This window comes from Arachis stenosperma, chromosome 6 (assembly GCF_014773155.1).
Source record: "Arachis stenosperma cultivar V10309 chromosome 6, arast.V10309.gnm1.PFL2, whole genome shotgun sequence".
In the NCBI taxonomy this organism is placed as follows: domain Eukaryota; kingdom Viridiplantae; phylum Streptophyta; class Magnoliopsida; order Fabales; family Fabaceae; genus Arachis; species Arachis stenosperma.
The window spans coordinates 23,002,870-23,023,595 of NC_080382.1; the positions used below are offsets into that span (position 1 = coordinate 23,002,870).

General features: G+C 30.7%; 3 protein-coding genes across 4 annotated transcripts; 1 reads left to right on the forward strand and 2 right to left on the reverse strand.

Moving 5' to 3' along the window:
- Positions 1-1,272: 1,272 nt before the first annotated feature.
- Positions 1,273-2,883, reverse strand: LOC130933894 (uncharacterized). The gene is made up of 6 exons (XM_057863499.1): positions 2,796-2,883; positions 2,440-2,446; positions 2,182-2,350; positions 1,840-1,897; positions 1,690-1,763; positions 1,273-1,449 (listed from the first exon to the last, which is right to left on the reverse strand). The coding sequence occupies exons 1-6, from the start codon at positions 2,881-2,883 to the stop codon at positions 1,273-1,275; spliced, it is 573 nt and encodes a 190-aa protein (XP_057719482.1).
- A 6,560-nt stretch (positions 2,884-9,443) lies between these two features.
- LOC130935146 (WAT1-related protein At2g37460-like) lies at positions 9,444-12,907 on the forward strand. The gene is made up of 7 exons (XM_057864727.1): positions 9,444-9,724; positions 10,015-10,077; positions 10,192-10,308; positions 11,378-11,612; positions 11,736-11,897; positions 11,995-12,146; positions 12,546-12,907. Exons 1-7 carry the CDS (start codon positions 9,528-9,530, stop codon positions 12,718-12,720), a joined length of 1,101 nt encoding a protein of 366 aa, XP_057720710.1. The 5' UTR covers positions 9,444-9,527; the 3' UTR covers positions 12,721-12,907.
- Positions 12,908-13,453: 546 nt separating this feature from the next.
- LOC130935145 (type I inositol polyphosphate 5-phosphatase 8) lies at positions 13,454-18,763 on the reverse strand. Of its 2 annotated transcripts, none has more exons than XM_057864726.1 (11): positions 18,404-18,763; positions 17,425-17,482; positions 17,223-17,307; positions 17,059-17,118; positions 16,758-16,851; positions 16,492-16,596; positions 15,594-15,873; positions 15,329-15,507; positions 15,128-15,236; positions 14,880-15,028; positions 13,454-14,106 (listed from the first exon to the last, which is right to left on the reverse strand). In XM_057864726.1, the coding sequence occupies exons 2-11, from the start codon at positions 17,452-17,454 to the stop codon at positions 13,797-13,799; spliced, it is 1,401 nt and encodes a 466-aa protein (XP_057720709.1). In that variant the 5' UTR covers positions 17,455-17,482; positions 18,404-18,763; the 3' UTR covers positions 13,454-13,796. The 2 variants fall into 2 exon arrangements, with proteins under 2 accessions (XP_057720709.1, XP_057720708.1); XM_057864725.1 differs by having other exon boundaries at positions 13,456-14,106; positions 17,059-17,124; positions 18,404-18,762.
- Between the last annotated feature and the right edge of the window lie 1,963 nt (positions 18,764-20,726).

The following is a 20,726-nucleotide window of genomic DNA, read 5'->3' on the forward strand; positions in this document are numbered from 1 at the left end:
AATTTGTATTCGAATATTTATAATATTTAAAAAAATAAACAAATTCATCGTATTTATCAAGCAAGTCAATATAATTCAAAACATAGACAAAATGTATTGATACATTAACTATAGTCCTCAGTGTATTATTCAACTATACTAAATTTTTCAACTATAATTTATAACATTGTATTATATGAGAAAAATTACATTATGCAAATCTCTACAAGCCAATCAACCTCCCGCACATGCTTTGAGTAATGTCGTGTTGCTTTATATCTCTTAATGCAATTAGAAAAGGAATACACTTCTTGGCTATAAAATTTCAAAGTACTGCATGTCAGTAAAAGTACACAGCAGAGAAAAATACATAAAAAATGTCAATAATAAAAGTTATTCCATTTTGTTATGGCACAAAAAACTCATTACTCAACATCCTTAATGAAAATTATGTCAATTGAAAGTATAAGAACTAACCATGATCTGTACAATATGAAAATATTTCAATATATAATTTATTAACTCTTCGAAATAAAAGACCAAACAAACAAGTTTTATGGAAAGAAAAGGCCAATAAGCACAATTTCAAATTAACTTTCCAAGGTTAAGAGTCTATATAGCAAGGTATAATCCATCTGTCGACAAAAAATATTGAAGACATACCAAGGTATGTAGCATGTCAATTGTCAAGAATATAACACCAGAAAACAATAGCTACAAATAGAAACATGCATCTCATATTTGGTTGTGAAGTATGATAGATAAGTTTGACATACCAGCAGTTTGAGCTGTAATAGGTTGATATACTTGTCCTATTCTTCCTCCTGCATTGCTGGGAGGGAATGTTTGCATATTTGCCAAGGGACTGCATCCATTATCAGGGGAACCAAGCTTCAACGCAAGGCATTACAATAGGAGTTTACACTGATGCTACACAATGAAAAAGTTTACAAATAGATCCTGATCAAGTTTCAATAAACAAAAAGAACACGATGATAAGGTATAATTTTTCTTGTTAGTAATGTCAGTTAGAATCAAATACAAAAGTCACCAAGGGCGAATTCAATCTTGCAGCTCAAATTTGTGTTTGCTAAGTCTCCGTAAAGAAATTGGCTTACAACAAACATGTAAAATGAGGAGCAGATTTGGCGGTCTTTCTCGCTCTTCTCCTCCAAATGCACTCGCCTATGGCCGAATTGGGAGTGCAGTAACCACTGTCACAGATTAGTAAACTTCTATGGATTCTGAAAGTGTTGGAGAAGCGAGAACTTCCGAAGGCGACAGATCTATCCATTAAGATGGTTTTTTCTTTCTGCCAGTTTGAGAGATGCGCCTTAACAGTTGAGTTTCCCTTTTCATCCCTCTGTAAGACAAAAATAAAAACCTTATCACAAGTAGATAAAGTAGATATAGAGATAGTAAAGTAGCAGCAGCATCAAAAGCAACGATGTAGAATGCATTTGTCTTCTTCTGCATATATCAAGAAACCAGTTAAATGAATTCAAACGAATTACATTAAATAAATTCATTTCCACCACATAGTTGGACAAGGCATTAAGGAGTCTTTGAAAATTCACTCTCTCATTATTATGCAATTTGTCAAGTTAAATTCTTCAGGATTTCTGAATCTTTTAAGATTTTTCAGAATGATCCTCTTAAGGTAAATTAAAGAAAGGGATAGAAATCATTTATATATTTTAATTAAATTACCCGGTGGCCTCTGGAGAAAGGTTTCCTGCTTCCAGTGCAGCTGTGTGCATCACAGAATTGGTGTAAGAAGAATTCTCAAATTGTCAATGTAAGAAAGCAATAGCTACCAATAATGTGCAACATTTTACAGAAAAGAAACTAATATCATACCATGGAGTCGGCATGCTGCAGGACCATCATTAACAGGAAAACAACTATCTGCTAAGTTCTGTAGAAAATAATTAGAGACAGATATAAATTGTGTATACCATCAATTTAGCCCTTGAATACTTAATAACATAGACAATTTAACCTCCGAATAACTAAATAAGTCCATTGTGTTCAAATGATTTACTTAGTTTGTTGATAAATTTCCCAAACTCATATAGCAACTGATGTTGGACTTGTTTAGTCCTTCAAGGGCTAAATTGTCAACTTTTCAATCTTTTGAGATAAATTGGTGGCTTGAAACAAATATGGTTAAAACAAATGAATAGACAGACTGATGCACACCTCGCACAGATGTTTATTTCTTGCAGCGACAGCAGGATTACATTTTGATTTTTTCAACCCAAAATTGATTTCAATGTCACAGTGCAATGCGCCACATAGATCTGCTAAGCACTGGCTCTGATTCTGGATCAAGCACAATGATCTTTCAGTTAGTGATGCTACTACATGTCTACATGTAATGTTAAGTAAAGTAAGCCATAAGTCTTTTTTGTTTCTTTCAACAGAATTTCTAGTTTTAAAATTCAGACAGGCCAATACCCAATATCTTAATATCAAAATGATAAAAGAATATTATTGACAGGAAACTATTTATGCTTAGGAAAGTTAAACAATCAAAGCATCTAATAGAAATAACCCCAAATAAGGGATTTTTTTTTCTCATCCTTAAGAGGATCAACTAGTCACTATCAGTCAACAGCAGATTTCTCTATAGTAACCATTGAAATAAGAAAGCATAGAGAAGCTTAGCTTAAATAAAACTAGAATGACCCGATGACAAAGCTTAAATCTAACAGTGGTAACCTTTTAAAAAGAGAAATTGTATTGAAAAAAGTATTTCTACTGTGAATAACAAAAGGCGGAAGAGAATGTAACACAGAAAATTACTTAAAGACCGAGAAATGTGAAAAATTGAATAGGTTCATTCTCTTTGTAGTTCTCTTGAAGCCGAGAAATGTAACCGAGAAATGATAATTCCACCATTTTCAGCCTCTTTGTAGTTCTCTTGAAGCCGCTTCCTTGCCGAAGCAAGTCTCTCTGCGTCAAAATCTCTATCTCTTTATTCTCTCTGTCTCTGCAATTAATATTCAAAGCAACAATGTGTGAGGAAGAGATTAATAATAACACCCCCATGTCTATGATGCATTTTCCCCTACGCCCCACATTCATTGCTTTTCTTCATTTTTTTTAATTTTATTTTCATACTTCGTGATGTTAGTAACAACATTTGGAGGGTTAAGACACTTCCAAAATGGTTATAAAAACATAATAGTCACAACTGTACATTTTGGAAGGCGATGGAAGGAGTAGGGACTGAAGGTGGCGGCGTTGGTTTTGGCGGAGCTTCTTTGCGGGGAATCACTTTTGGTTTTGGCTCTGCCTCTGAGGTGTTACAGTCAAACCCATAACTTTCATCTGTGTCAGCATACAGAAGCAGAAAAGCATTATTGTTCGCCAAAATTCAAAACAACAAAGACACACACAAAAAGAAGATTTGAATAAGATGCGCAAGTACTCACTATGTGGATTTGGTGAGTATGCAAAATAGAATATTAATAACGCCAAACAGGGCCTCAAACTTTACCATGATATAAAAAATAAAAATTAAAAAAAGGGTCCAAGAAAGACCTGATGATGCCCGTTTTGGGTGGTTTTTTCAGCGGTGGAGAGTCCCCATCAGCTGCAAATGTAAATGCAATGCCAACAATATCATCAAACACTTGGATTTCTAATTTCTTAACTAAGAAAAATGTCCCAAAACATTTGAGTTGAGGTTTGGTTTTACCCATGAGAGAAGCTGTTCCACCCGATTGATTCAACCTCACCCACTCATCCACAATTTCCTTCCACTTCCTGCAAATAAAACAGCTCAATCAAGTACACTGAAATTATGATAAGATTAATTCAATTTTGAAAATAAAAAGAAAAGTAGTGTTTAATCAACAACCTCACAAGTAGCTTCACCTGTTTATCAAGCTCCCTAGCTCTGGCCTCCACTTCTTGGCGTTTTTTCTCTACAACTCTTAACTGTCAATATAATCAAGCAGATATGTTAAATATCACATAATTTGAGTTTAAAATCAACTTTGTTAAGCCAGAAGAGCGCCACCTTTTCTAATATAACTGGAAATTTTCCTTCTGCTTGTAGTCTAACTTTCACAAGATCAGTTGGATTTGCAACTGCAATTGCCACAGCACCTGTTGATAACACAAAGTAAAAAATATTTGCATTACATATTCAAATAGAATAACATTTATTCTTCATAGTAAAAAGACAAGAATCCACAGATTAGAAAACAAAAATACTTTAATACTCTCTCCAGTTACATTGATTTATTAATGTACTAAAAGAGGTAGAACACAACACAGAATGATAACGGTTCATTTATTGGCTAAGTACACAGAATGATAACCCTTTTCAAGTACACAGAATGACTCAGCCATGCATTTTATACTTAATTGATTCAAATTATCCTCCTGCTTCTTTGCTGGTAAAATTTATCAAAACCTTCAGAAATTTTAAGTGAAAGATAGCGAAGGCTTTAATCTTAGCAAGTAACCTCAAACAAGAAAAGCTTATACCTTCCTTTCTTATCAATTTTTGTTCAGTCAACTGTCAAATAAGAACACATTCAAATAATTAGAATAAAGCAATAAAATTTGGTTTAATAAGGAGAAATAAGCTACAAGACATGTCCTGAATATTAACTCACCTCCAAATCAACATATGAGGAATTTCTTCCTATTGATTTAAGAAATTTGTCAAGACCACTTGCATTTAGAGCTGCAATTTAAAGAATCAGACTTTATATATCAGTATAACTGCAACAATGCATAATGGATCCAACAAAGGACCTATTAACTTCTGTCTTATGTCAACTAAACTCAATATGCTAAATTTTCACAGCTAATCCAACAAATTGTGTCAGATGAAATACTTTTCAACCTAGAGTAATGGAACTATGGCAGCCTCATCGATTTTTTAGAATTGCGATTGCAACAATGATTAATTACATCATGCTGTTAAAACACCTTTACTCTCTGCAAGAGTTGCTATACTTAACAATAAATAGTTAGAAATATCTCAAGACATATGAAGTAAAAATATATGTTAATAAAATAATAGAAATATAGAATCCTATAAAGCTTAGCCTAAATTTGGTTAGGGCACCCCAAAGGATAAATGTCTTGTTGCAATCATGATACCTATGATTCCCTCTCAACCTGTCATGCCGAATCTCTCCTATATGAACCGAAGCACAAGTGAAAGCTCCACCTGCAAAGAACCAACCACCATTTCCTTTCAAATTTCAATGGCCACAAAACATAGAATCACATCGTACATCTAAGTCTCTGTTAAAACACTCAAATACATAAACAAATCCACTAAACATTAGGAAACAGATCCATAACAAGAATGCAAAATCCTCATTAAAAAAAAACAAAGCTAAAATGCAAACTATTCTCGAAATGAATGAGACACCAAATTACTCCACCCAAAAATTCTCAACTTCAATTTTACTATGCTCCATCGCATAATCACATTATAAACATGCTAATCATGATACAATTTGACATACCGATCTCTAACTAAAAGGCAATGATGAGAAACACCGAAGTTAGAGGGAAAAAGAAAAACCTAAAATGCCAGAAGCTCGAGCTAGCGAGACAGGGTCGAGGAGCCAACCGCGGGTGTCTTTAGCGACGGGGGAGGGGACGGAGGAGCTGAACCTAACAAGGTTGGCCATTCTATCAGCTTCGTGGGTTGATTCTGTTAGCGGCGGAGAGAAGAAGGAGCCCGTTGACGGAGAAGGGAAAGCTAGGTTTAGCTAAGGGAGTTCTTCGATTTGAAGTTAAGCTAGATTTCTTTGATTTGTGTGTTGTGAGTGGAGTTCGAGCAGTTTAACTAAAAGTTATCGACGGAAAATTTTAAATTACAAACGGATTTTCCGTCTGTAATAATTTAATAAAACTAGTATTTTTGTCTATTTAGTTACAGACAAATTTTTTGTCTGTAATCATTTTTTACGAAAAAAATTAATTTTTTCGATAGAATTATCGACGGATTCTCTTTTCCGTCTATAATTTATGCTAATTCATTTTTTTGTTTTTCAACAAAAAATTTCTCTAAAATTTCGTCTGTATTTCCGTGGGATAAAATTCGTCGAAAATATTCGTCTGTAATAACTAATTTTCTAGTAGTGAGAAGGTCGAAGTGAGAATTATAAAATTAGTGCACGTTTCAAGCAAGCATCATATAGCAAACATTCTAACAAAAGCTCTTTGAACTCTTCAGTTTCAATTTCTCATGATCAAATTAGAAACATATAATTTGAATGCTCTAATTTAAAGGAGGATGTTAGCCACCACTATATTTTGTGATTAATTAGTTACTTGTCATTTAAGTTACTAAATTAATTAAATTAGATGTTAGTTAGTTACACTAGTTTGTTAGTTGTTTTACTCACTTTTCACTAACGTAATTTGTATATAAAACCACTCACAGTGAGATTAATGAAATTAACAAATCATTTTTTTATTTTTGTTTTATTTAATATGATATCCGAATATTTTTTTTTTTGAAATTTTTTTATTCTCTTTATTTTTTTCAACTCGTCTTTTTTTTAAATCTTTATTGTTTTTTTTTTCCTTCTCTCAACTCATATAATGGAGCTTGATGAGAACACGTTAACTTTATTATTTTTGACTGAAGTTACATTTCTAATTAACAATTTTAAAGAGATGATTTTTTTAAATAAAAAATAAAAAAATGCCGCAAATGGAAGGTGGAATATCCAATATATATGGCATGCTAGTGGCTGCTCACATTAAATTTTAAAGCACAAAGAAACAAGTGCTTGACAAGGCTTAAAGACACCGACTATAAAAGTGGACCTGAGTAGTGCTTACCATAATTTTGAGCCTTTGACCTGAGATCATTACCTTTGAAAAACATTATTGCGTCATGACAAATAAAGAAAAAAAGAAAAAAAAATCATTGTGCAAAGCAAAATTGAATAAGAGTCATTTAAATAAGATTTAATTACTCTGTTGATTCCTATAGTTTCGCAAAATTTTTATTAGATTTCTATACTTTTTTTTCTTTTTAATTGAGTCTTTACACCAAATTTTTTTTTAATTGGGTTCTTACATTTTTTTTCCTTTTATTTAGGTTCTTATACCAATTTTTTTTTTTAGTTGGGTCCCTATAAAATTAAGCCAATTACTATTAAGAGGAATTTAATTGAAAAAAAATAATGTAGGAACCTAATTAAAAAGAAAAAAAAAAGTATAAGAACCTAATTAAAAATTTCACGAAACTATAAGAACCAACAGAATAATTAAGCCTTTAAATAAAGACGTCTAAAACATCTTTTTTAAAAGATATTTTTTAACAATTAAAATTTAATACATATAATCGATTAAATTGTGTTATTTTTATTAAAATTAGGCCAGACAAATTAATTTAACTGAAAAAATAATAAATCAAATTTTAAACTAGTCTAAATTAATATTATTTTTTATAAAAAATAACTACAATACTTTTATTATAAAAAATAACTAAAATATTCTTATTATATATATATTAATTTTAAAAATTTTAAATTCTAATCCTTTATTTTTCTATTTTCATAGAGTTAGAATCTTCATATAGTTAGAATTTAGAGTTTTCAAAATAATTATATATATATATATATATATATATATATATATATATATATATATATAAAATAAGAGTAGTCGAGTAATTTTTTATAATAAAAATATTATAGTTATTTTTTGATAAAAAATAATATTAATTTAGACTGATTTAATATTTAATTTATTATTTTTTTGATTAAATTATTTTAATTAATTTAATTTTATTAAAAATAATACGATTTAATTAATTATATATATTTAATTTTAATTATTAAAAAACACATTTAAAAAAATATTTTAGACGTCTTTAATTATTCGAGTAATTCCCCCACTAAATAACACAGGATATGATTACTACTATGCTTGTGCTAATCATCATCCTTCATATGTCGCCCTCAAATGATTGACTAATTAGTATTCATTCAATAATGCACCTGAATAATTCATAACCCTTTTTATCCGGATCTTTGGGATATATTTTATCATCCTCCATTTACTCCTAAAATAAATCAATAAAATATTATTTATCTTTGAGATTCGCCAAGATAACACTGCTACTCCACCCTCGTTTTTATCTTACTATTGCATTCCACTTCGTTTAGGGAGCATACTTTTTTAACCCAACCATAGTTACGTTAATAATGAGCTACAACAAGATAGTTCACTACATTTAAACAACACACTTTAGTACACTTACTTTCAAATTTTAACCCGTAAATATTATTAAATTAACGACCAAAACTTAGACCAAAAAAATACTTTTAAATTAAAAAAACATAATTATATAAATGCGAAATAAGTTCATTCTAATCATTACTAAATAATTTCATATATAAAGTTTTGTTTCGAATATATTTTGTTAGTTAGATGAATCAATATTTTAAACATATAATTTTTTAAAATTTTTTGTACTGTATATTAAAACTTTTATACTGTGCATATTTTGTTGATTGAGTATCAATAATAATAATAATAAAAAAAGATAAAGAGTAAAAAGATGATAGAAAAAAAATTAAATAAGAGAACAAAAAACGCAAAAAAAAAGCCGCATAAAAAAAAAAGAAGAAAACGACGACTATAATATTAAAAAAGTGCACGTATAATAAGTATAATTTAGTTGGTCTTAATTTAAAAATCATTTAGCCACCTAATTTTATTGTTTCATTTATATTTTTTCTCTTTTCTTTTAAAATTAGCTACCATTTATCTCCACTCACTTACATTAGTAGATCATATAATATTGTGTCAACCATATAATAATTGAACAGTCGAATAATAGGTCAAATCCTGAATTAAGGCAGGTTGGTGTATAAATTTAAGTATGTTAGTTTGACTCATGACTTAAAATTACTTCTCCTACAAAATTAATCTAATAAAAAAGTTACATATAAATAACTATATTTCTATCAGTGAGACAAATAAGTGAAGAGTCGAGTTAACCATGGTCATGATTAAGAATCAGTTGGTTCATATAGTAAGATAAATCGTGTGGTCTGTGTTGACAACAAAGTCGATATATCAAAATTATTCATCTTTAATTTACATCCTATAATCAGATGCAAAGACAAATTTGTCCATAATGAAACCTCAAAGTTGAAGTAATAATTAAATTAAAACAAATAACAAGATTCAAAACAAAAGACGATATATGATATGATACATAAAAGCTACTCCACGATGAGTAACACTCAACTATATACAAAAAAGATGGTAATAATTAAAAAGTAGACACTGACTTTTTAAAGAAATCAGAGGATATGGCCATATGGGTACGTTGATAACCGTGACTCTATCTCCAAACTCCAATTAGTTGCGTGAAATAATGTGGATCCTAATATCTACGTATAGTTATACTTATACATATACTAACATAGTATATATACGACAGCCAACTATATAAGAAGCATGAACCTTCATTGGTGAAGTGGTGTGTCATCTATTGTTTCTTGTGGCCCAAGTAATTTATCAATAGGTGATATTGGAAGATGGATGGTCATACACAAAAATGGTTGGAAAAAGCGAAGCCATTCATAGGTGTGATTTTCTTGCAGTTTGGATTTGCCGGCATGGATGTTCTATCCAAGGCTGCACTCAACAAGGGAATGAGCAATTATGTTCTTGTTGTTTATCGCCATGTTGTTGCCTTCATTGTCATAACCCCTTTCGCATTAGTCATTGACAAGTATGTATTCTCTATTCTTTGTCGATCGAAAATGTTTAAACCACTCTTTTTTATTCTTATTTGTATACTCATCATTTCTACGATGAGTATAGAAATAAGTTTATCAAAAACTCGTTACTCTAATAAAAATATTTATATGTGAAGATAAAATCTTGAATTATTAGATAACTTGATATGTTTTACTAACCATATTTAGTTGAATCATCTAACAATTTACATAAAGATGTCTTCGTAGAAATAGCTATTTTATTGGCAGAACGAATTAATTTGGTATGTTGATGTTTTACCAGGAAAGTGAGGCCAAAGATGACATTTTCAATCTTTATAAAGATGGTGGCACTAAGCATACTAGAGTAATTTTCTGCATGGCTATCTATGATTTCTCTCATGGAAATTGAAACACTCACTTAATTAACTCTTGATATTTATTAATAATTACTATATTTTTTTTAAATTATTATTGGCAGGCCAGTTATTGATCAGAATTTATACTTTTTGGGAATGAAATACACAACAGCAACCTTTGCCGCTGCCATGACCAATATGCTTCCTGCCATTACCTTTGTCTTGGCCTGCATTCTTAGGTAATTAATTAATGATTATTATTTCACTTCCTTTGGTGATGAAATGTTTCTTTGAAATTTGGTAAACACTTAACTACTTGTATTGGATTTGGATATATCATTCCAGAGTGAGGGGTATATATGGTGGTCCTTAAATTGGTCTCTATATGCAGCATCCGTAAAAAAGAAGCTTTCTCTAAAGAAAAACAACACGGAGAGAAAAAAAATTTGTTAACAAATATATTACTATAATCATAAGAATAAAATTCAATAATTAAAATAATAAAATTATGTAGTTTAATATCAAATTGGAGTAACTAATTATATAAATTTTATGTGCAATAATTATTTTGGAATGTATAAATAATTAAAATAAAAATATTATAGAAATCGAGAGAAAATTATGTATGTCATAGTCAAGGTTATTATAATTTTTTTTAAAAAGCATAAATATATTTTATATAACTAGTGTCTTGGTATCGAATATTGTACTACTTTTCAAAACAATTTAGAAAAAAAAAAGAATTTTAATACCATTTCATGAACTATTTTTTTTCTAAACAAATAAGTGTTAGGTAAAAAAGCATACAAATAAACATATTTATATTGTATTAGATGCTATTTAATTTTGTATAGAGTGACATTTTTTCCAGTAAAATGGCAGTATTTTGTTAGAATTTATTTGTTGTCAACAAATTTTAATTCATTTATTGATAGATAATTATAACTATTTTATTTATATACTGAAAATTAACTAACAAAGTAATTATTTATATAAAAAATATATTAAAAATATATAAAATAATATATATTTATACAAATTTATAATAATTAATTTAGTGATTAAATTTTAGTATATATCTAATATTTTTGTATTATTTTTTGACTGAATCAATATGAATCCATAGACCAAGCCCTCAGAATTTTTTAAAGGAAAGTTCTTTGGTGCTTATGATTTTTTTGCCTAAATTGTTTAAAAATATAAATAGAAGAAAATAAGACTCACTCTTTTATTTTTAAATTCTATGTCTAAAATTTAGGCAAAATAGAAAGCATCTTTTTTAAAAGCAAATTTGTGTACACTGTACAGGCTTGAGAAGGTGAAAATAAGAAGTGTACGGAGTCAAGCAAAGGTGGTTGGGACTCTAGCAACTGTTTCAGGTGCCATGGTTATGACACTGCTTAAAGGCCCAGAGCTCTTCGGGGCCCATGGAAGCAATACCCATAACCAGAATAATAATGGGGTAAACCTTCATGATGTCATTAAGGGTTCCATCATGATCACTGTTGGCTGCTTTAGTTGGGCTTGTTTCATGGTTCTTCAAGTGAGTCTTTCATTTCTTTATTTACAATATAAGAATTCTTTACTTGAATTTTAAACCATTAATTAAGACTTTATAGTTACAGAATAATCCTTGGTCTAAACTTATGATGTGTGTGGTGTGTAGTCTGTTACACTAGAAGCGTACCCTGCTGAGCTGTCACTTACATCATGGATATGCCTATTGGGAACAATTGAAGGTGGCTTAGTGGGCCTCATTATGGAAAGGGCTAATCCTTCTGTATGGACTCTACATTGGGATACAAAACTACTTGCTGCTGCCTACAGTGTGAGAGCTAATTCGTTAATTTAATAATTTTCATACCACATATAAATAAATAATCAGCTTAGTTTTTGTAACACATATGCTCTTGGTTATTTTGCAGGGCATATTTTGCTCTGGACTAGCCTATTACATTCAAGGAGTAGTCATGAAAACTAGAGGTCCAGTCTTTGTAACAGCATTTAGTCCTCTCTGTATGGTCATTGTTGCTATCATGGGCTCCATTTTTCTCGCTGAGCAAATGTTCCTTGGAAGGTAAAATAATTCTATACCAGATTGGGAATCAAGAACGAGTCAAGCAATCGGTTCAATTTCGGATAAAAATTAATCAGTAATAATTCAGTCAAAAAATCGAAAAAACCAATTAAAAAATCGGTTAATTGATTGAATCAGTTTAGTTTTCAGCAGTTAATCGATTTAAAATAATAAAATACAAAAATTATTTTTTCAAAAAAAATATTTTATATATAAATATATAATTTTATTATATCCAATTCAATTTCGATTGAATTTTTGTTAAATTTTTAAACTTTTAAACTTCTAATTTTACCGGTTTGATAACTGATGATTCGATTTTAAAATTTTGGGAATTATATATTATCATGTTATTAACATTATATTGAACTAAAAGAAAGAATATGAAAATTTTTACAGGGTGGTTGGTGCCATTGTGATTATTTTGGGGCTGTACATGGTGGTTTGGGGCAAAAGCAAAGACTATGACTCACCAAATCCAAGTATTGAAGATAACAGTAATGCCAAAAATCAGTATCTTACTCAAGAAGGCATGAATGGTAAGGAAAACATAGCTAGAGATGAACAAGTATGAGACAAGATTCCAACTCTAACCACAACAACTTTATATAGTCTCATAGTTGTTTGGTCCTTCACACTATGATGTATGAGTAGTTGAGGTTTAATTTTTACTGTAATAGTAAGGCTTCTTCATAAGCCAAGCGAAGTACCTACAACATGAACATGGTGCAACTTTCAATACAAAATTATATTGATGCTGAGACTCCGTATTTTCTAGTATTAATTAATTCCACAATAGTAGAAAATTCGGTGTTCCCTTTATTATGAGCATTGCTTCTCTTTATATTGGAAAACATGTGAGAAGGAAGAAACTGTGACTAGTCATAGGATTTTGCATTAACATGAAAAATGAACAAGTCAAACAAAGTTAATTAAACATGTCCTTCAACTCCCACGCATTAATGAACAACCATCATCAATATGTTATCTCTTGACATAGAATTTCCATCAGCCTTTCTCTAATCTTGAGCAATAGATATCAAATATTTGTGTAAAAAGACATGATATATAATTTTTCTTGTTTCACCATATATAAATATAATTAAAACCTGATTGAGGGTCAACCTCATATAGGGTTTCATTTTATCCTTCCTTTCCACACAATTTATATACAGTTCTATACTAATTAACAGAAGAACTGTTTCTGTTATCAAAATTTGCCGTACATCTTGAATCATTGGTTCAAATGATTGTTAAGTAAGAAAAAGACCAATGACATTTATATAGATGTTTCTATATAATGCTGCTAAACAAATTAAAGCAATTCCTAATCAATGAATTATGTTGATAAGAAAAAACAAAGGAACATCTATACAAAATGATATCAAATAAATATCATTCTTACTATATCACATTCCAGATTTACAAATATTTATCAACACATTTTCTCTTCCTCATCAAAATTAGCAAAGCAACACCATATCTCCTAATTTACAGAGGAGGTCGCGGTGTTTCAAGGCAGTTAAGATTCCTCATCGAATCTAGTCTCCAAACTGGATGACCAAAATTCCAATAAGAATCTCTTGCCAAATAAAAAATTAAAAAAAGAATTCCATCCCTCCAAAATTCTTAGTGCCCTACATGGTGGACTCACAAACTTTGTACAGTGTCCATGCAACTCTGTGTCCTCGTTAGCATCAAGAGCTGCTCTTCTGCCTGCACTTTCGCAGCGCAAGACGATGGTAGCCCAGCGTTTACCAATGGTTTTGAGGAACATGATCGTGTAATGGTGACAGCATTAGAGGGAGGAGGAGGAGGAGGAGTAATGCCATTTTTGCCCCTCAAATCGACTTGAGCAAAGAACATCGAATACACTGGCCTGTGGTCAGAGAATTTGGATTCTCCACGAACATACCATAGCTGCTTCAACCTTTCCCCTTTCCACAGTATTCGATCGCACCTGTGAACAACAATTACTTGAGCCACAATAATTCAAAAATTACAGCTAGTCCATATAAATAATTATAACGTAATGTATATGTTATTCTTGCTCTAATGTCTAGCTAAAAAAATTGAATACAAGACACTGAATAAACTAAGAAGCAACTTGGCCTCGTTAACGTGAGCAAGAAGCTTATCATAAACCATGAAAGGTTGTTGGCTAGCGTGACGTCTTAGTTTATTACTTATTATAATAAGCGAAAAAATAAAGGACCTTAAAAAAATTGTCATTGGTCAATAATAATACCCGTCACCTGTTTATTTATTTTTCTTCATAATTAATATATGGTTCCCTTGCCTCCATCATTAACTACATTGATTATTTATAACTAAACTAGGCATCTCTGATTGCAATAACATTCACATGATGATGATTATTTTCTGGCGGTTGACTAATTCAGGAAGCAAATAATCTATACATCACGTCACGACTTGGCCATTTTCAAATGGAATCGATTTCTAGTTACTAAACAAAATGCAAATGGCATTTTATTAACTATGTGAATTTGTATAATAATGTTTGTTTCAAGTTGTAAACCGGGGAAAGTGTCATCTGACCAGTGGCATCACATAGCATATTATTTTTAACAAGTGGCAACAATAATGCATATGATGAGGACAAACAATTAATCATCATCTTGTTATGGTTTCATGCGACATGTATGTGAAAAACAGAAATGCTAAAAATTAGGTTAGATTAGATAAAGAAGCGAATTGAGATTGAAATGTTACCAAGCAGGAGTGCGTCTTTTTTCCTTGGACTTGGAAGTTTGGGCAACATAGTGGTCCGAATTGGCTAAGTATTTGTATGTAGGTGCAAAGTATATTCCCCCTTCATTCCAACCTTTAAATACTCTACCTGCTTTCTGCTCTATTCTTAGCTGCCAATCGCAATAAACAAAAACAAAATAAGATCATCATATGATGGTACTTACTACTTAGTACATATATACTATACTTTAATTAATGAAATTAATTACCTGATCCATTTCTAGTAGTGCCTGCCAATCATTCTTCTTGAGAAGTTCATGTGTATCATCGTAGCCAGCTACAAGCCGATAATTCAAATCTCCAAGCCATATGATATTACTACACATGGATTAAAAAGAATTCAAATATTAGGCAGTAGGACGTGGAAATATATAACAAGAAAAGATTATGTTATACACATTAACACATACTGGTGTTGAAGTATGGTTTGAGGAGCCTCGAAGGAACTCGAAAACTTAGTTCGCTTCAAGATTTCCGAGACGTGCAAGTTTCTTCGCATTTCGTCGCCGTCTTTCTCTCCAGAGGCCAAGTGGGTGCAGACGAAGCAGAACGTGGTGTGGTACAGTCTCATGCTAATTGATATTGAGCCCTGTTAGTGCAACCATTTACCAAACGATAAGAAATGATAATTCATATTTCATAGTTTTAGAGTGTGCGAAAGTGAAAGTGATGGACCTTATTGCCAAGGTAGCCCATAATGCCAGTGCCAACGCAAGAGGCCCTAATATTGGTGACGTGGCAGTAAAGATCGGCACGCACCCAAACGCATAAGAAGATTCCAACCATTTGCCTGCTTGCTGCAAGGTAATACCGTTGCTGCTGCTTAACGCCTCCTTTTTCTTCTTCAATGTTTGGGTTTAATGCGTGCCTCATAAGGCTTAGCCATTTCGCTGCTGGCCCACTGTCCTCTGGCCCAAGCACGTTCCCTGCGTTTAGCGGCACTATTTCTTGGAACCTATTCACATACACTTACACTTTTACTATTTTAACTTCGAGAGTAAGAAGCGCGAGGTTAAAAAGTAAAAGGTGAAAGTAACAGGTAGTTCTGAGTCTGACATGTGAGCTTTAGGGTTAGCCACTTATTTAAGAACAGACAGGGACTTCAAACCATCATTTCAAGGGTATTAAATTAAGTAAAAAAGTTTCTTCTTGCTTTTTGAATTTCTTTTAACACTTATTTAAGAACGCTTTAAAAATATTCATGAATATTAGAACCTAATAATAATAATAATAAATTATAAATTTAAGGTTGTGAAAAATGGCCGTCAAGTTTAATTTTCAATAGTTGAATTTTGAACTACAAGTTAATGAATTTATAAAAGTAAGATGACCGGAGAAAAAAAAAGGCAAAGTTTTGCTAATTATTGCAACACAAATTAAGAAGATATAAATAGAAAAATTTAATCAGTCATCCAAAACATTTAATGTAAAAATTATTTTTTTAAATATAATCTAATATAAAATTTACATTTTTAAATACTCTTTAGCAAACTCCAAAAAGAAAAAAAAAATAGTAACAGAGGTAATGAAATTCAAACTATTAAGAGAAAAAAGAAAAGAAAGGAAAAAATACCCAATTACATAGACATCAGCTGGTGAAGGAGACTTGAACCAATCCCTCAAGTTCAAAGCTTCATCGGGTGACTTCCCTCCAACGTTCCACGTCCCCACGAACATCCTACACAAACAGCCACACCCGTCAAAAATCAAAATCACTCTTTCTTAAAAGTCAAAGAAAACGCCACAACTAATATAAATAATAATAAAGGAAAACAGCACCCCAAAGAGTCTAGGTTAGCCACATAATGTTTCAACGAAAGCTATGATACAAGTGCTTACCTGAGGTCGAGAGCATCACTGAAAGGAACACAAGTTTCTTCCTTCCCAAGATCCCAACTTCTCATTCCATTTCTAGAATCCATCAACCACCCCTCTTTGAAAAAATAAATAGCCCAAAATCAATCAATAGAATTCAATATTATTTCCATCACCTAAAAAAAACTGCTAAATTTTGTAGGCAGGACACCCCTGTTTCCCGGAAAATCCGGCCATCCACGTGGCAATCAAATTGGGATCGAATCAAATTGGGACCCAATCCAATTAATCTGAGGGCTACCAATAAACACTGTTCCTAATTTACCTGAGAAATTATCTGGGACGACGGCGTAACAATCTTTGTCCGAACAACTCTTCCTCCTTTCTGCTCCTGATTCCAAATTAATTAATCAATTTATGAAATTAAACCTAATTGACGAAGAACATGAAGAACGGATCGATCTAAGTTTTATACTTTTATTTACTTACCTGTGAAACAATAATCTGAGTGAAACTTATCAGCACTAGTCTTTATGTTAAGCCACTTTTTCACGGCTTGTTTTGGCCACGAAGACTACAATAATCACAAAATTAACCGAAAATTAATTAGAAGACTACAACAAGGAGAAATTAGTAGTAAATTAAATTAAATACGAGAGATCAATTATGTGAGTGCATGCATATAATATACCTTGGATATTTTGTTGGACTCTGTTCTCATTGCTCTTCCACCTTCGAATCGCTCAAAACTGAAGCAAAAGCAAGATATGAATTAGGATCTTTGGCATGAGAACAAGTGCAGACGGCTAAGGTTTAATATATAGTGGCAATAATATATGGAGATGCAGATTATCCAAATCCGAAGCGAGGAATTTTTAATAACAAAATTCCAGAGGGAGATTGATTTTGTAGCATTAATTGGAGGAAGTCACACACATGGAAAAATTAAAGTAATTAAAAATAAAATAGTAATTAACAATGGTATAGATATTTGTTTTGTTTAATCTTATTGGTACGAAAATGATTAAAAATGTTAAACGGTTTTCAACGGCAAATATAAAAGAGACTAGTTGCAGGGAGAAGCGGAGACAGCACACATGAGTCCTAAACAAACGAAAAAAAATGAAAAATGAAAAATGAAAAATGAAAATGAAAATGAAAATGAGAATATAGTATAGTTGTGGCTTCTATTGTGAGGTAGATAAAGAAAAGGCCGGGTTCATCGTTTTCTTTGGAGGAATCTTTCTTTTGAAGCTCCCGTTTGGCGCTTTACAGATCAAAGAACCATGAAAAAAGCCTAAGCCTTTCTTTATTCGGACAAAACATTCAAAAGCAAAGATTGAGATCTCACTAGCATCCATTCAAAAGGTGAACCTTTTCCTTTTCTTTTTCTTTTCTCTGTTGCCAGAGAGAACACCACCACCTTATTGAAATCCAAGCAGAAAAGAAACACCATATTGTAACTGAAAAGAGACACTATGTATCATCATCCTACTAACTTGTTTAATTGCACACGCAAAAGGGAAAGAAAATAAAGGAAACAGAGAAAGCAGACGTGAGTTATGATTGGAACGTGAGTCAACGGCATTGCTAAATCGAGAGTGATGCTTGATAATGGAGGAGCAATTATTACTCGTACTAAAACATAAATGGCAAAGAAGAAGAAGTACCGGATCAGATCAAGAAGAAGAACACTTTCAGCTTCAGCTTCAGCTTCAGAGAGAATGATCAGAATAAAAGAGTGAAGAAGAAGACAAGACTGTAACGATCTCAGCTTTCATTTTTTTTTCTCTTTTATGCTTTATGGTGTTGTGTAATGTAAGAGGGAAGCATGGAAAAGAGAATATCTGAATATGGGTGTGTGACAGAGTCCTATAGTAGCAGCTTGTTCCCTTCTTTGTTTCTTTGTTGGTTACCCTTTTCGGATGCACAGAGAGAAGAGAAGAAGGTTTGGGTTTCGGTGCTATTTTTTCGGGGGTCTCCTCGGTAAAGCAAAAAGGTTTCTCTGATTTATATCATATGAGACTTGAGTCTGAGGGAGGAAGGGAGAGAGAAATAGAATTAGAAGGTACCAAAAAAGAAGCTCCAGATTTTTGAAACGGGGTTGCAGGGGTATATTCGTCTTTTCATTATATGTTTCGGTGGTTAAGGTCACTGAACTGCTAATCTTTGCCGTACACCTTTTAAGCTTGCCTTAATGTACCACTTCCAACGGCTGGCGAAATTTTTATTCTAAAATGCACATAATTATTTAAGATTTAATTTACATTTCTAATAGGGAAAGTATGAGGAGCCAATGAGATATTTATACAATGTGTAAAATGGAGGTTTATAGAGTATTAGAGATATAATTATTAGTGTTACATTTTCCCATCAGCTGAAGCTTTTGGGATGAGTGGTATCATGATATGGTATTAAAGCGCTAGATTCGAAAGGTCAAGAGTTCGATCCTTGGTGAACCCAAAAATTAAACTAATTTTTCGAGAAAATGTTTATTATCCTTTGTACTCGGATGATTATTCTAAATAGTATAGGGGATGTTTATTTCATAACTCAATAGCCATTCTACAAATAGTCCATTGTCTCCTAGCGGGATCCTTTCTAATAACATATATATTTTATTCGAAAATCCTATTTGAATTTTGAACACTAATAAGTATTTTATTTCTTCTCTTTGATTCTCTTTTTCTTACAAAAATTAAAGTTGGAAACTTTAAAAGAATAAAAAAAACTGAAATATTTAATAACAAAAAAAATCAGCCAAAAATAAACATAATTTATTTTATTTAATATTTATTAATTATCATAATAATTAATAAATATTAAATAAAATAAATTATGGCTATTTTTTATTTTTCTAGCATTACCGTAAAAAAAAAAAACAAGTTTTAAAGTTGAAATGAAAAAGGTATGTTGAGAAATTTAATTTTGATTGGATGTTAACTTGAATTTTCAATTTAAGTGATTATATAGTAATATTCCAATTTGAATTAACCAAATCATATTAACACAAAAAATCAATCATTAGTTACTTACTATATAAAATTATATATTTATCATTCGTTAATAAACTTGATCATACTGGTACATATAAAGAAATTTGATTATTATGTTATAATATGTTTAATTATTCTATTATGAAATATTTTGGTGAACTTTTAAAAAAAAATCTTTTTTTGAGTTATTTTTTTTAAAAGATCTTATGAAAAAGTAAAAGTAATTTTATATTTGGATATTTCATGTAAAAAAATCTTTTTATCTATCAATTATGTTTGGGTATAATAATATAAAAGTACTTTTTTGTTTATTTATTACATAAAAAATATTTTTTTTTTAAGAAAAAGGATCTTTTAAAAAAAAGATGTAAATTATAGCTTTTTAAAAAGATCTTTTTTTTTATTTTTCTAATGCTTCTACTTTTACTAATAAAAATTTACCAAACACGTTTAAAAAAAAGATTTTTTTTTATTAAAAAAAGATTTTTTTAACAAAATAATGACGCCCAAACAAGCACTTAATCAATTTTAATGACCGATTAATTTGTTAAGAAATTATATAAAATAATATGTATACATATGTGGTTGATATTATTGTTTAATGTTTATAGATACCTTTTGAATTGATTTAATTTGTGTTACTAGCTATATCAATAAAATCATTTTACTTAATCATTATTATTATCTTAAGAATTATACAAATACAAATATCTAATTAAACAACAACATTAAACTTTTATGTAACTAAATCCATAGCTTAATAGCCTATGTGTCTTATTTAAATTTGATATCTTATATTTAACTTTCATTTCCTACTTATTCAAATATACTCTTCAATTCTTAATTTATATTAATGTATAAAAATTAAGTTCAAATTCTTTAAATTAACAATAGCTCAATTATATATTTTTTTATTAAATAAGCGATTGTACAATATTCTAATCACATTAATTATACTGCATCGCACAACATGATTATTAATAAGCCGGCCATAATT

Excerpts from the sequence above, each read along its gene's own strand:
- LOC130935146 (XM_057864727.1), top strand. The coding sequence starts at position 9,528 with ATGGATGGTCATACACAAAAATGGTTGGAAAAAGCGAAGCCATTCATA. Across the intron at positions 10,078-10,191 it reads GTGGCACTAAGCATACTAGA|GCCAGTTATTGATCAGAATT; the intron begins GTAATTTTCTGC and ends TATTATTGGCAG. Across the intron at positions 12,147-12,545 it reads GAGCAAATGTTCCTTGGAAG|GGTGGTTGGTGCCATTGTGA; the intron begins GTAAAATAATTC and ends AAATTTTTACAG.
- LOC130933894 (XM_057863499.1), bottom strand. The coding sequence starts at position 2,883 with ATGGTGGAATTATCATTTCTCGGTTACATTTCTCGGCTTCAAGAGAAC. Across the intron at positions 1,764-1,839 it reads TGCAGCATGCCGACTCCATG|AATTCTTCTTACACCAATTC; the intron begins GTATGATATTAG and ends TGACAATTTGAG. Across the intron at positions 1,450-1,689 it reads CTTTCTCCAGAGGCCACCGG|AAGAAGACAAATGCATTCTA; the intron begins GTAATTTAATTA and ends TGATATATGCAG.
- LOC130935145 (XM_057864725.1), bottom strand. The coding sequence starts at position 17,454 with ATGAGAACAGAGTCCAACAAAATATCCAAG. Across the intron at positions 16,852-17,058 it reads CGTCCCAGATAATTTCTCAG|AGGGGTGGTTGATGGATTCT; the intron begins GTAAATTAGGAA and ends ATTTTTTCAAAG. Across the intron at positions 15,237-15,328 it reads CAAACCATACTTCAACACCA|TAATATCATATGGCTTGGAG; the intron begins GTATGTGTTAAT and ends ATCCATGTGTAG.